The sequence below is a fragment of the Amphiura filiformis genome, chromosome 15 (assembly GCF_039555335.1).
Source record: "Amphiura filiformis chromosome 15, Afil_fr2py, whole genome shotgun sequence".
Classification (NCBI taxonomy): Eukaryota; Metazoa; Echinodermata; class Ophiuroidea; order Amphilepidida; family Amphiuridae; genus Amphiura; species Amphiura filiformis.
This window is the reverse complement of record NC_092642.1, coordinates 39,412,579-39,427,434: the sequence shown is the minus strand read 5'-3', so window position 1 is coordinate 39,427,434 and position 14,856 is coordinate 39,412,579. Positions and strand designations below refer to the sequence as shown.

Here is a 14,856-nt window from a genome sequence, read left to right as displayed (position 1 = left end):
ACCTTGAATAACAAGTAGTAGGGTCTTTTGTGTGGTTTTATTTTTATGTTTTTTTTCATGAAATCTATTTTTGGGGGGGGGGTGTATTTTTTGGAAAATCAAGGTTTGCATTTTTTGGCATTCAAAATTGTGTTTTCCTCATGTGTTTAGCTTTGTGTCTCTGGGCACTCTTGTGGTTCAGTAATACCCAATTCTAACTGTACCATCTGGGGAGAGTGAAAGTCTGAATTTAATCTACTTATATTGGAAAACAAATTAAGACTTTCCTCCCAAGTAGCTCCAAGCCAATACCCTAGCAAGTCACCAGGTATTGAACCCAGGACCTCATGCACCCATAGCAAGCACCTTAACCCCTGGACCATGCACTCCCATTCTTGATTAATGTGAAAACATGACAAAATATAAATCAGTCAATTCTTTATTTCCATATAACAAAAAAAAAAAAAAAAGATCAACAATTACATCAAATATACACTCAAATATACAAGAAATTATTATGGGCTACATCACAATTTGCAAAAAGTTTGTGTGGCGAGTATTTATCTTAGTATGACTATGAAACACCCACGTAATTGTATATATCGCTACAAACACATGTTCGCATATTATATATATCTATGTCAAGATACTGACAACTAGAATTAAATTCTTAAAAATGCAAATAAAACCCGCACTGCGTTAAAGAACTCTGAGACAAGCAATTAATTTTGGCTGGCCTTAGACATAAAAGTTTGTTTCAGCAGACCTCTAGACCGATACATTGACCACTAAGCCACAAGTACTGACCGGACATAAGCACCATATGACATTCTATAAATCTTAGGTTTTATTGTTGTTCAGGCATTCCATAGCAACCAGCAACAACATAGGCTAGTCTCCTTCGCAGTCAGTTTGGTTACGCTCCCTCCACACAAACAGTCTGCCAATGATGACGAACTGGTCCTTTTTGATTGGCTAACGGTTTTTTAACAACGTCATCCAGCTTAACGTCAAACAAAGCTGTCAATTGGTCGATCGGCTAAATGGCTACTTAATTATTCATGAGCAATTTTGACCCGCCATCTCGCCAGCTGACTGAGGTCAATCAAGTTCCCGTATGTACAGCTCTACGGCTACATACGTGTAGCCAATCAGAAACGGCGTTATAAGTGGCCATTGGCAGACTGTTTGTGTGGAGGGAGCGGAACCAAACTGGCTGCCGTGGAGACTACAACATAGGCATGGGCCTAGGCCATGTCCAAGATCGACCGTGACCTAGCCTACAGTAGCTTAGGCTATTTGCTGCAAGCTTATAAAATTGTAGGCCTAAGCTTATGACAGGATAAGACCATAGGCATAATAGACATGGGCCTAGGCCATGTCCAAGATCGGCCATGACCTAGCCTAGCCCAGGCTATTTGCTGTAAGCTTATAATATTGTAGGCCTAAGCTTATAATGTCAGGATAAGACCATCGGCCGTGACCTAGCCTATCTAAAACTATTTGCTGCAAGCTTATTAAATTGTAGGCCTAAGCTTATAATGACAGGATCCGATTCAGAAATATTAATATGTGTTTACATATAAAAAAATGGTGCAAAATACCTACCCTCTCAGGAAAATAGTAGGACCATGGTCCCCATCATCTCGGGTAGGTATTTTGCACCATTTCAATCACGAGCAGTCAATAAATAACACTTTATGTGGCCTGCCAAATTTCTGAACTTGACCATGATTGCGTTAAACCATCTTACACTCTACATTTTGTATAATTACTTCCTACTTGTCAATGAGCATCTAGGCATATTTCCGGGGGGCAATATTTTGCCAGGGGATGGTCCATACAATCATCCCCCCATGTTGACACCTGTATGTGGGTTTATGATCAAATTAACCTCATATTTGGCCATTTTAGCCCCAAAAGTGCCAATTTTTTCGTGCTTTGTGCGAATTTAATCCACTTTTGCACCATATTTCATCAGTTTAGCTTCAATATGGCAAAATGTTTTGTACCATAAACTTATTCAGTTGCCAAAAGGTGCTGGATTTACAATAATACTTCAAGATTTTTTCCAACCCCCTATCCCCCAATGTCAAAAAGAATTCTATGCCAATGTCAATGACATCAAGTTCTTTCAATCTTTCTGTCCTACAATTTCGTCCATTGGGATGTTCTCCTCTTGACTTCTATGTTTGCAATGTGGACATTTTACTTTGTCAAATGAAAAGGCAGCAAAACTATATAGAAATGGATTGAGGGTGGAATTGATAGGTAACACAAATGTTGCTATCCAGACATAAGCAGTAGGGCTGACTTCAGCTGCACCAGCCTGAACAAGAATCGATAAAACCCCAATTGGTACCCAGCAACAAAGGTCTGTGAGGACCAGAAGAGACATTTTCATTGCCATGCGTATTTCATTGTTTGACCTTTGTGACTGCCCAGAGTTTAGAGTAGTTTTTCTAGCATCAATGAAAATAGCTATGTAACAGAAGCCCACTACTAAGAAACATACAAGGTTGACACCGGTAAACATGGCAATGGAAAGGTACATAGATACCTTACTATAATCATGTATATTCTTTGATATGTGGTATGGTATAGTTTGGTTTCGATCATCATAACTGTATTCAATAGCAACAGTGCTTTTATTATATAACTTAAATTTGGAAATTGGGAGGCCAGCACAAACCTCTGAATTTGAATACAAATCAGAATTTATTCCTGCTAGTACAAAAGAGGCGATGCCGAAACTAACCGCTACTGACCATAGTATGACTAAAAGTAAATGGGCTAAACTTGTACTCAATTGTCGACTTCCAAATGGGTACCGGTACTTTACACGCAGAAACCTGTCTATGCTTATTAGTGTTATCAAAAAAGCTGAAGCCTCACTGGATAATACAGATAGAGCTCCAGTAAACCTACACAATACACTTTCTCGCCAGGATTCAGAGCTTGCTGGGAAATAATCTCCATAATACATATCTACTGAAAGCAAAATAATCAAGTAAATACACATTATGAGATCTGATATTGAGAGATTTGAGATGAGAAGAAACTGAACATTATTTCTTTGATGCCTATTCTTAAATCCTTTGTAAAGGGAAAATATATTTCCAAGAATACCAAAGATGCTTATAAACCATATAACGATACGAAGGATGTCAAAGGTCAACATGCGCTCACACGTTAGGAATGGAGAACGTGTCTCATCACTTATACACTGAACCGATGATGCATAACAGCAGATCGCAGATGAGGTAACAAACAAGTTTACAGTTTTATTCAGACCTGAAAATACATCACTGTGTATCCATAGCAGTGGGTTTTCTCTCAAGTCAACTGTTTGTAATGAGGTGCACTTTGATAGTATTGGAATTTGATCCAACTTGTTGTCAGACAGGTCTAAATACTTTAAATGGGTGAGGTTATAGAAAATGTTTTCTGGAAGGTGATGAAGTTGGTTATGATTCAGTACCAGCTCGTCTAGCCTTGTTTGGTTTTGAAATACCCCAGGATTGAGAGAAAGCAGATCATTGCTGGATAACAGTAGAGTTTGTAAGTTTCTTAATGATCCAAAGGCATTAAATGCTATCTTGTGGATTGTATTGAAATGCAGTAATAACATCTCCAGATTTGCCAGTCCTTCAAACGTGCCAGGCTGTATCTCACTTATTGTATTATGAGCCAGGCTTAATGCCCTCAGGTTTGCCAGTCCTTTAAACACACCAAGCTGTATCTCAAGTAATGCGTTGTGATTCAAAGTTAAAATCAAGAGACTCACTAGTCCTTCAAAGACACCAGGCTGTATCTCACATAGTGCATTGTTATGCAAGTATAACTGCACAAGACTTCTCAGTCCTTCAAACACGCCTGAATTATTACTTAGATTCAAGTTATTATCAGACAAGTTTAACTGCCTTAAACGAATGAGTCTATAGAAAATGTTTTCTGGAAGATGATGAAGCTGGTTATGATCCAGTGCCAGCTCTTCAAGCCTTGTTTGGTTTTGAAAAACACCAGGATTGAGAGAGAGCAGCTCATTCCTGGATAACATCAGAATCCGTAAGTTTCTTAATGATCCAAAGGCATTAAATGTTATCTTGTGGATTGCATTGTTATGCAGTAATAACATCTCCAGATTTGCCAGTCCTTCAAATGTGCCAGGCTGTATCTCACTTATTGTATTATGAGCCAGGCGTAATGCCCTCAGGTTTGCCAGTGCTTCAAACACACCAGGCTGTATCGCATATAATTCATTGTTCTCCAGGAATAACCATAAGAGACTTTCAAGTCCTTTAAACACACCAAGCTGTATCTGAAGTAATGCATTGTGATTTAAGGTTAAAATCAACAGACTCACCTGCCCTTCAAATACACCAGGCTGTATCTCACATAGTGCATTGTTATTCAAGTCTAACTCTACCAAACTTGTCATTCCTTCAAACAAACCTGGCTGTATCTCTTGTAATGCATTATTACTTAGATTCAATGTCTGTAATGAGAGGGCAAACCTTGTAAATGCTACTGCTTTTACACTATGCAAAGTACTGCTACGATTGAGAGAGAGCAACTCATTGTTGGATAACTGCAGTATTTGTAAGTTTCTTAATGATCCGAAGGCATCATTAAGTGTTATCTTATCTATTGTGTTGTTATGCAGTAACAACCATTCCAGACTTGCCAGTCCTTCAAATGTTTTGGGTTGTATCTCATATATTGCATTATGGGACAGGTCTAACCTCTCCAGACTTTCCAGTCCTTCAAACAAACCAGGCTGTATCTCCCCTAAAGCATTGTAAGACAAATCTAACCTTTCCAAACTTTCCAGTCCTTCAAACACCCCAGACTGTATCTGAGGTAATGCATTGTTACCTAGATATAACCGCTCAAGACTGTCCAATCCTTCAAACACACCAGACTGTATCTGATGTAATGCATTGTTACCTAGATATAACAGCTCGAGACTGTCCAATCCTTCAAACACACCAGACCGTATCTGATGTAATGCATTGTTACCCAGGTATAACCGCTCGAGACTGTCCAATCCTTCAAACACACCAGACTGTATCTGATGTAATGCATTGTTACCTAGATATAACCGCTTGAGACTGTCCAATCCTTCAAACCCACCAGCCTGTATCTGACTTAATGAACTGTTATCCAGGTATAACCACTTGAGTCTGTCCAATCCTTCAAACACACCTGACTGTATCTCGCCTAATGCATTGTCAGACAGGTCTAACCTCTCCAGACTTTCCAGTCCTTCAAACACACCAGGCTGTATCTCACACAGTGCATTGTTATGCAGGTCCAACTGCTCCAGACCTGCCATTCCTTCAAACACACCTGGCTGTATCTCATGTAATGCATTATTACTCAGATTCAATGTTTGTAATGAGGCGTCAAACCTTGCAAATGCTCCTGGTTTTACACTATGTAAAATACTGCCAGCCCAGCTAAGACTATTCATATCATTCAATGGATACAACACTGGAGTCTCAAACACATGTCCATCTGTGCACATACTGATCACAGTAACATTATCTAAGGCACAGGTACAGTTAGTTGAGCATACCATATGACATCTTGTATCTTCAACTCCACCTTCACATTGAATTGTCTTATTGATGGATTGTCCACTAACAGTCATATCTCTACTACAAATCGACAAAATCATGTATAAAGCCACTACTGTTCCTACATAGCATGATATTTTACAAGACATACTGTGATTGCAGGCACAGTGAGTCATGATGATGCGCTCAGCTCCGTTTCATAGCACAAAATGATCATTTAGTCCCAACTGCTACATGGGTTTAGAGAGGAAGTTTCAGATTTCAATTGATCAAAACACTTTGTGTTATTGGCTATATCATCTTTGTAACTGAATAGCTCTAATGATTAGGTTGACGACCACCAGTGGGTGTTATAATCACTCCAGGGTAATCAAACGCAGCGCTTGTGCGTCATGGTTTGTTATTATATTGAGAGGCAAGATGACAGCCTACTCCTTTTGAGTTATTGTCTTCCAAACAAAAAGGCGGGGCTAGTTCATAACAAAGTGTTTAAATGTCTTATTCACTGTGCAAAGTGTTCCTTTAATGGTCGGAGACTCAGGGGAGCATGAGCATGACTATTAAGCAGTGTTGTCAATCAAATAATGAGACAACTAAAGCTAACACACACAATTTCAGCTGGGTTGGAGAGAAGCATGACCTAGCAGTGTTTGCAGTCAATTATTGAGACAAATAAAGCTGGCACACAAGATGAATGGTATGAGTAGTACCCATTGGGTAGTATCATAATATCATAATATTTTGTATTTGTTTGCAATACCTTAATTTCAATACCTTAATTTCAATTTTAATCTATATTTGTAACTGAATAGCTCTAACGATGAGATTGATGAACACCGGTGTTGTTATACTCACTGTAGGGTAATCAAATGCAGCACTTGTGCATCATGATTTGTTATTACATTGTGCCCTGGGCAGGATGAGAGCCTGGGTAATTATATACATCTCAGTTAAAGGGACATCACTTTTATTACTGGTCGTAGTATATCTTTGAGATAAAATATTCAACTGAACAGGGGATGTGTTTCTTTACTGCTGACAGGCAAAAAGTACCTACTTAGTTGTAAGAATTTTTTTTTCATTGTTACATAAAAACAAATGAGGTATAGAAAATGATGTCCTTAATGGGCTATTCCATTCAAAATCCTTACACCCCTATGGACATAATCTTAATCTCCCACACAGGGAGTGTAGATTTCAAATGGAGTCACTCATTCAACCCCATTTGAAATTCACACTCCCTGCGTGGGCGATTAAGGTCATATCTTCCGTAGATGTATGGATTTCAACTGGAATAGTCCAATTATGCAGTACCAGGTAGGGGATGCCCCTCACCCATGTGTACAAAGGTATTCAAGACCCTCTATAAAGGTTGTATATATGCCAACTATCATAGTATAAAGCCCTACTATTGTGATATCCCTGGTTCCTAGCACATGTGTAGCTGGTGTTAGTGGTGTACATATTTTACAAGTGAAAACACCCCCACACCCTACTGATACCCATACAGATATACACACACAAATCACATGCTGCAATAAAGGTCTCTCCATCGGATGACCTAAGTTCACTACAATGGAAGACAGAGATAAAAAGACAAAATCGCATCTGAAATTCTGACAACTAGACAGAAAATGCCGTACTGCGCAGGTGGGCAACCAATCACGGCGTGCCTTTGCCTGGCGTCAGGCGCGATTTGGTCTTTTTATCTCTGTCTTTCATTATAAATACTTACCTGTGAGCGTTCATAGAGTTGGTTGCTACATCAATGATACACACTCCCCCGTATTTCTGTCCTACGCCGGGTGCTGCTTCGTTACTTCTATACCAGACCAAAACTGAACTCCCACTGATGCACACACCACCAACAGACTTATCCCGGAAATTCTTTGGAACCTTGAAGATATATGACGATTTACTAGTGTTTTCTTCTTCTGTGTTCAAAGTGGTGCTACGTGACCACTGGGATTCTTCTGCTGAGATTTTTCTCTTCTTCAAAGCAGTTGTGGCTTGACCATCTTGCTGTAAAGCTCTCTTGGTAACAGCACTTGGTTGTTGTTTTGAAAGTGGTTGCAGGCCATGGATATTATGGAACCAGTTTTTCAGTTTCTCACGTTCTTCGATAACTTTCCATACTGACTCTGTCTTTTCGGTAACCCTACTCTTTCTGTTGACCAACTCCTTGGTGGATGCGAGCAAGTTTCGCCATGATCTGTTACCAGCTGCTCCGATTTGATTGACCGATCTTCTACCGTGAGTGGTATCAACCTCATCTTCATCTAAGGTGGCATCATCTTTCTCACTAATAGAATGTTGCCTGGCAGTCGAACTTAGCCCCTGAGCATGATGAAAATGTGATGAAAACAGCTCAAAGTACTCATTGAGAGATATCTTAAGTACGCCGTACTTTGATTTGTGGAATATTATTATCAAGTACTGTAGGTCTGGAGTGATGTCTACGTGAGAAGGTCCTGATGACTTGAGTTCATTTCTGTTGAATGAAGGATATATTGCACCAAAATATTCCGTCAGTCTACACTTCCAATGGGTTGACCACTGCTAAGTAAATGGATTGCTGGAAAATTATGTTAAGACATTTTAACATCAAAATTGCATTTTCGTAGTAATTCTGGTTAATGACATTACCTCTGGCAAAGAGATTTTGAGGGACCAGTGCAAAAAAACCTCAACTGCAATAGCTGCCCAATAGACATTTTGACAATTCCTGCATTCTATATTGTGCACATCTAAGAATATGACATCTGGCAGATATTGCAGATGGGGTCTCTTGCACGAATGGGCTGATTTTCAATCCTTGCTGGGGTGAAGTATTTACAAAAAAATATACGTACAAGGTGTCTTCTGTGTTCTCGGAAATAGATTACTTGATTTGTCTTGGGCTCAATGATTAACACCGCCCTTCCTCACAGTTTACCCCTTTATTTTCATATGAAGAGATTCACAGTCACAGGGATATAATGCACACTATAAAGTGTCCATGACGAGCAGGTAGATTCATCAAGCAGGACACTGAAAGGCAAGTGACGCAGTAGTGTAGCTCATAGGGGAAGGAGGCATGCAACCACCTCCCTTTGCCATTTGGGCCCTGACCCACCATCCAGTTGTGGAGCTGCTTCTTAGTAACTTCTGCATCCGTATAAAAGAACTAGTTGAAAATCATGCAATATTGTAGTATTGCAAAATAGGTGCAACCTTTTTTTGTTAGTTTTGAGGACGGAGATGGGCACCCTCAACATAGACCTCCTCCCACAAACTAAAGTCCTAGCTACACCACTGAAGTGAGGCAAACTAAACTATATTTTTGCCATTAAACTTTTGAAATGTCAAAAAGACTTCAAAAAAGGATACATATATTTCCAGATGAATGAAGCAAGAATATTAAACCATTCTCTGTCCTCCCATACACAACTTTGTCTTCTGATGGATTCCATTGTAGCTTTGTCACCTGCTGTATTGGAGACGAAGATGTTGTTGTGCCATCTAAGATGACTTGTAACAGGTATTGGCCAATGACAGCATACACATGATGCCCAGCAGTATTGATTATGTGGATGTTGTTTTCTTCTATAACAAAACAGATCATGTCAGGATTAAGAACAAAACGAAAGTTCAATCAAGTTCTTTTTAATGCAAGGATCACTTAGAGAATTTACTTGTAAACTAGCTCTTGTTACAAATATTTATGTAGACAGAGAGCACTATAGTTAGCAGATATAAGGGCCAAGTCTTTCAACCTATAAATAAACTTATTTGGGAGCACCAACAACTAATAGCCTCTTGTGACTGCCCTTGATATGCGAGTGTACTTTTAAATGCCCCCTAAAACAGCTGAACATGTACATTTTGTATATAGATATTGTGCACTTTCAGTAGGCAAATTTGTACATGTAGGTATCGAATGTCAATTATCACACTCATTCATAGATACTCATTCAAAACTTGGAAATAAGAGTGGAAGTACATCTATCAGTATGGTTCAGTGAAGCACACAAATTACATAATATACAAATGCACCTCTTGCAAAGCCTACATGATTAGACCTGCTGAGTGGATTTCATAAGTATTTGATGAGAAATACATTATACATAATCAGGGGTAGACTGGGAAGGTTTCAGGCTGGCCCAAGGGCAAATCCACTGACCCAGATTCTACTTCATTGTGTTTCTAATATTGTACCATATCATAAATTCATAATTCTGCCAAAATCCGAAAGGGGCTCATTGGGCCATCCAGATGGAAAATCCCCTGGCCCGACGAGAAAACTACTGGTCAGGACCCCCGATTCTTATCCAGTGGGTGTATATGATAAAAACAACCTTTTACTCCATCTGTAAAAGGTGGTTGTTGTTTTCGTTGCCTAAAGTAACTTTATTTTTTCTGGATAAAAATTATACTTTACCTGCATAAGAATGAGAATAAAAGATAGGATTTTGTCTTTTGCATATTTTGTGTCCTAGTAGATGGGCTGGCCAATATTTTTATCGTAGTCGGCTGCGCCGGCATCTACTACTCGAAATATTGGTCAGCCCATCTATCATGACATGATAGGATAGGCAAAAGACAAAATCCTATCTGTTATTCTCAAGTAATAAGCCCAATCGCCATTCTAACTTCCGGTTTTTGAGAGCAGTTTTGGGACACTTTGACCTCTGACATATCAGGAAAATTGACGTAATTATTATTAATTTTCTTATTATTGTCGTAATTTTGATCATTAAAAATACCAAATAATAAATTTATAAAATACTAATATTTTTTATATTTGTTTTAAATATTGTAAAACATCTTAGATTATATTTTGTACGTACAAAAACCCAATATTTTTGAATTTTCTGAAAGGTCAAAGGACAAAGTGTCCTAAAACTGCAAAAACTGTCCTACAATGCATTGCAAACTTTCAATGCCGATTGGGCTTATTTTACAGATCAAATCTACCAACCTAAGGAAACACCTGTCACTGCTTCTTGAATGTTGTCTTTTGAACAAGATGCAATACATCTGGCATGAACCTGTCCTCCATCCTCTGACAGCTGATAGAGACTCAGGCTGTTATCTTTGTTGAGTGTTACAAGTTGGCTATTTTGATGATGAACTCCATCTGTCTTCTCATCAGTGCACAGGTGGATACTTTAAAATTAAAAAAAAAAAAAAAAACACGTTTCAAGACTGATTAGTTGCTGAGTAGCCATAGACAACTGAAACAAACTTTGTACCATTCAGTTTCAGCTGTATGTGATGTTATTTTTAAATTATTCCTATTAATTTTTACGCCATGCATTGCAGATGGAAATCCCCATCAAAATTGAACACCAAATGCGCGGTCGAAATGAAATAGTCACGCTGGACCCGATTGATTTTATTGCCACCTGCGGTCGCCGATGTACAAAATGTAGTAGCAATTAAATAAGCTGCATCAAAACTAAGTTTACGCCACAGGGCAGAGGTCACGGGGAATCCCTGCACAGAATGGCAGCTCTGAACATTGTTATCTTTTACGATATACCCAACATTCAAAGCCCAATTTTCACATATCTTATAATATTTAAAAAAAAATATTCAGAGAATCTTGCTTACTAGTATGTATTGAATCCTGAAAGAAATCCCGGGTTTGGCAACCCTGATGGTGTGAATTTTGAGATGTCACTCCGACCAGGGTTGCCAAAACTTTTTAGCCCAAGTCGTGGGTAATAGCTGTGAAATGTCGCCCAATAGCCAAAAAATCACCCAAAATTTTATAGTGGATTTAGGGGGGAGGGGGGGGGGGGGCTCTACATCCCTTTTATTTTGAAATTTTTATACAATTTTTACAGCCAAGGTTTAATTCAACTTTTATCCAAAACACTCGTTTGTACTGTCACCCACCGCTTGGAGGTAGATATAGGACTTTGGGAGCATTATTACATAAATATACTGCTATTTGTAAAATCACGTCCATGCTGTTCTGACACAGCCCAAGGTGTAAGTTTGTAAACACAAATTTGACCTTTAACCTCCCTCCTCTCAACAACTTTCTACTTAGAATATATTAACGGGACCAAAAAGTGATCCTGAAATAATTGCTTTTACAAGAAAATGAAGAATGCAGTGAAGTGTTAACAACAGCGTATGGAAAGCTTGTAGTTTAGAGGTAAATATTAGACATGATGTAGGTGTTGATTTTTTATCATATTTTATGGGCCGATGAAGAAGCTTGTAAGAAGGTGAATTTATTTTGCGAAATTTTGTTGAAGGATAGGACCGAAGACATGCATGCAGGTCTAGGTTAGGGTGACCTATGTTTTCATATCATCTTTTGTTTGTGTTGTGGCGAAAAATTAGTTAATGTGTAATTCACAATCATTTTTGTAGAGCAAAGATTTCATCATTCCGACGGCTAAGTATAAGTATGGATGTGAATGCATGTAAGCGTAGTCGTAGACCGTTGCCACCATTTATAACAAGGTTGGTTGGTGTATATAAATAAAGATGCGGTAGGCCACTGGTTTAAATAAAAGTTCTGAATAAACTGGTATTTGGTTTGATAGTGATTTATTTATCTTCATCCTCCATAACATCAAAATACATAAATGATAACTGAATACGGAGCAACCAATAATGTGTGTTGGCCCAATGAGTTTGAGTGAGAGAGTGAGAGAAAGATTTATCCCACACCTGGGTTTTATAGTCGTCTTCCCTATTCATAAACAAATTCCTTTGATACTAAAAATTGATCGGGATGAGTCGGCAATTTGTGACTTTCCCAAACAAGAATATCTTATAAAAAAGTAAGACTCCCGCATCAACATTCTGCACTGTTACATGCACATTGAACCGCGGCGACACATACATGGCACTTCTTGGAGCATGGAGTTTCTAATATTGGCAGGGCCTTGACACTCGTATTCAATCCCTGTATAAAAAGTGAAGTCACTTCACCGGCAGTTTGATTGACATTGATTGACGGTTGCTATGCCGGTTGCTATGCAATCCAGTGCGCAGCCTAAAACTTACGCACTTGTGCACGTATTCAATTTGCGTATGGCCAATGGAACTTATCCTGTATTGCATTGACAGCTTTCGTCAATGATTGACAGTTCTTGAACATTTCAGTGCGCAAATTAGTCTTAATTCCAGACGTGCAAGTACACATACGATTGTAACGCAATTTGAAAGTACGTATATTTGTTTTTGGAAAGAAATATCCTTTTCATTACATTTTGTGTTAGTAGACAGAAAATTAGACGCATTCGTTACTTGTTTTATTGATTTTCGAGCTTATTTTATGTACGAAATATGCACATTTACATTGTAGACCGCTACAGTACAAACGACAGTCCGTCTTGATCAAGTCTAACATCGTCAGGCTAAAATCTCCTCAATCTTGAACGACTGTCGAGGAAGTCTATTTCGAGCTATTTTTCCAAGATGGCGCCCATCGACTGCCAATTATTCGGACCCTTTCCGGCAAAAATACAGCTTATTTAGCCAGTCTCGTCATGGGGTCCTCGTTTATAATATTTTCTTACCATATTGAGCTAACTCCTCAGCTATTTGGTTTTTCACGATATGATAGTAATGGAAAGATTCGACCAAATGTTCGCCGTTTTTCGCCATTTAATTTTTTTGAAACGATGACGTAAACATGCACATGTGCAGCAACTCTTCCACAGATAATACACTCCTACACAGCCATGGACCATGCCATCACATGCATGAAGGCGCATAGGCTGAATGACTGACTTCGTTTGCGCAAACGAGTGGCTTATCCTATAGTATATTAGTACTCGAGAATCCTTGATATTGGACCTTGCGCTGTGTTAAATTTTAAGCTTACTTCCAATACGTACCTGTTGACTTTTGTAATCAGCGGATGTGCTTCAACTTTTGGTTTTTCTTCTCTTATTTTGACAGCAACAACATCACCATCATCAAGTACATACAGAATACTTCCTTCCGTAACACTGTAACATGCCTGTCTGATGTTACTGGGTGAAACTAAATCAAACAACTTCCGTATTGAAACCTGAAAAATTTCTTGTGTGGAGGCTGACATTTTGATGTGATCATGTGAGTAATGAAATCCCGTTTTTAATTGAAAGCACCGGTGACTTTCAGGACGCACTGCACTAGAAATATCAGTAATTAAAAATTCACTGAAAAAGTGTATCAAATGAAAAACAAACAAACACGGTTCTATAGGAAGGAGCCCGGGGGAGGGGCACTCACTAAATATAGGTGACGTGACGGGGATGTGCGGCCACATTGACCCCCATTTTCAACTCCCTTATAACCCCCTTCTTTTTGTGTTTTACTGAACCCCCCTCTCACCCAGGCTGTCACCCATGCACTGACTCCCTGTTTTCCTGTCACCAAAAGACCACCTTTTTCAAAAGTTTTGGGAAAATTTCTGATTTTTTAATTCTTTTTCTTTAAATTTATCAAATTTTTTCAAAATTTTGTATCAACTTTTATAATTATTTTGACCCAAAATTTTTCCCAGTCTGACTGAATGATCCCCTTTATTGGTAAGATTTCCCCAGTCTCACAAAAAGATCCCCTTTTTTGGGGCTTCTCACTGAAAGACCCCTAGTTTCAAACTGCTGTCCGCAAATCCCTGTCACTTCCAAAGTTGAGTGCCCCCTCCCCGGGCGCAGAGGAAGGTGGGATGATCGGAGGGAGGGCGAGGGCCCGGGCGAGGGGAGGGTAGTGGAGGACTACGAGAGCCATGGTTCTATAGCAGGCCCTCTCAACTTGTGGCACTTGAAGAAGTGGCGCACGAAGTGGCATACAGTAATTTTTTTTTTTTTCTCATAGGCTTAAATCTTGAACAAAAAAGGGGAATCTGGGCCTTTAAAAACCTTAACATCCAGGAGCTTCTGGGGCGCTGCCCCACCCCACCCCAATTAAGCTTCACCACTGCACTGAACCTGCATACGCCCACTCTAACTCGCAAAGTCCTTAGGCTGGCCAATTTTGTGCCTATTTTTGCATTTTTCTCAAAAAGTATAGCACATATTTGGTGACAAGTAAGATATGTATATAGGGGCAAGGACTACAACTATTGCACTGAAAATTTTATTTCAACACAGACAACAGTTGTGGAGTTACACAGTCACCTACCTGGACAACCGATTCTTTAGAAATGCTTAGTCGCGCTAAAAGTCGATCGATACATGTTAAAATCAGCACAATTCAGAGATCCACCTTTTTGCTATGAAATTAATTTTCTCGGTCAAATATAAAGCAATATTTTTTTTTTCTTCAGTAATGTCAGTTAAAAACTTGGTGCTTGGAT

The 14,856-nt window shown here is 39.0% G+C and overlaps 1 protein-coding gene across 1 annotated transcript in view; it reads right to left on the bottom strand.

Annotated features, from left to right (window-relative positions):
- LOC140170944 (spatacsin-like) overlaps window positions 1-13,632 on the bottom strand; it is a 78,441-nt gene extending 64,809 nt beyond the window's left edge. The window contains exons 1-5 of the mRNA XM_072194139.1: window positions 13,409-13,632; window positions 10,522-10,709; window positions 8,931-9,146; window positions 8,677-8,705; window positions 7,297-8,117 (exon numbers count right to left, since the gene is read on the bottom strand). Of these exons, the coding sequence (XP_072050240.1) occupies window positions 7,297-8,117; window positions 8,677-8,705; window positions 8,931-9,146; window positions 10,522-10,709; window positions 13,409-13,614 (1,460 nt within the window). The 5' untranslated portion in view covers window positions 13,615-13,632. The remainder of the gene's footprint in view (window positions 1-7,296; window positions 8,118-8,676; window positions 8,706-8,930; window positions 9,147-10,521; window positions 10,710-13,408) is intronic.
- Window positions 13,633-14,856: the final 1,224 nt, after the last annotated feature.